The sequence below is a fragment of the Bison bison genome, unplaced genomic scaffold (assembly GCF_000754665.1).
Source record: "Bison bison bison isolate TAMUID 2011002044 unplaced genomic scaffold, Bison_UMD1.0 scf7180017864238, whole genome shotgun sequence".
Lineage (NCBI taxonomy): Eukaryota > Metazoa > Chordata > Mammalia > Artiodactyla > Bovidae > Bison > Bison bison.
The window spans coordinates 1,217,235-1,217,811 of record NW_011494810.1 but is presented as its reverse complement, the minus strand read 5'-3'; the positions used below and the strand labels follow the sequence as shown (position 1 = coordinate 1,217,811).

Here is a 577-nt window from a genome sequence, read left to right as displayed (position 1 = left end):
ATCAACCTGACCCCCCCCCCAAAAGAAATGACACACTTGTAGTCTCTTTACCTTTCATGGTGTTATTCTTAGAGGAAGACTACAAAGAAGTTCTAGTCTTTACACACGGATTCTTGTATTTAATGTACAATTTCAAGAAGGCACAAGTCTCTTTCCATTGTTTAATAACAAAAGAAACATGATTCGGTGTGAAATTAATTACTACTGTCTGTTTCCTTGATATCTTCCATTCAGTGCTTTCAGATTGCTCAGATCATAGCTTCATCCCAGCCAGGCAGAGGGTTCAATTTGTTCAGAGAGCCACAAAAGAATCTGAGCTTATAGAGGAAGGAGAAGAACAAGAGAGGAAGCCCCAGAAGGGTGGGCATGTCTACACTCTCTATCTCCCCTGCATCTTCCACATCTTCTTCAAGGCCCTCATTATCTCCTTGTTCCTCAGGCTGTAAATGAGTGGGTTGAGCATGGGGGTGAGGATGGTATAGAAGATGGAGATGGCTCGGTCTCCCGCTAGTGTCCTAGCAGAGGCTCTCTGCATGTAGGTAAATATGGCTCCCCCATAGTAAAGACCCACCACAGC

At 44.2% G+C, this 577-nt stretch overlaps 1 protein-coding gene across 1 annotated transcript in view; it reads right to left on the bottom strand.

The window, feature by feature from the left end:
• Positions 1-379: 379 nt before the first annotated feature.
• Positions 380-577, bottom strand: part of LOC104993398 (olfactory receptor 2M3-like) — a 6,098-nt gene continuing 5,900 nt past the window's right edge. The window contains exon 2 of the mRNA XM_010846635.1: positions 380-535. Within this exon, the coding sequence (XP_010844937.1) occupies positions 380-535 (156 nt within the window). The remainder of the gene's footprint in view (positions 536-577) is intronic.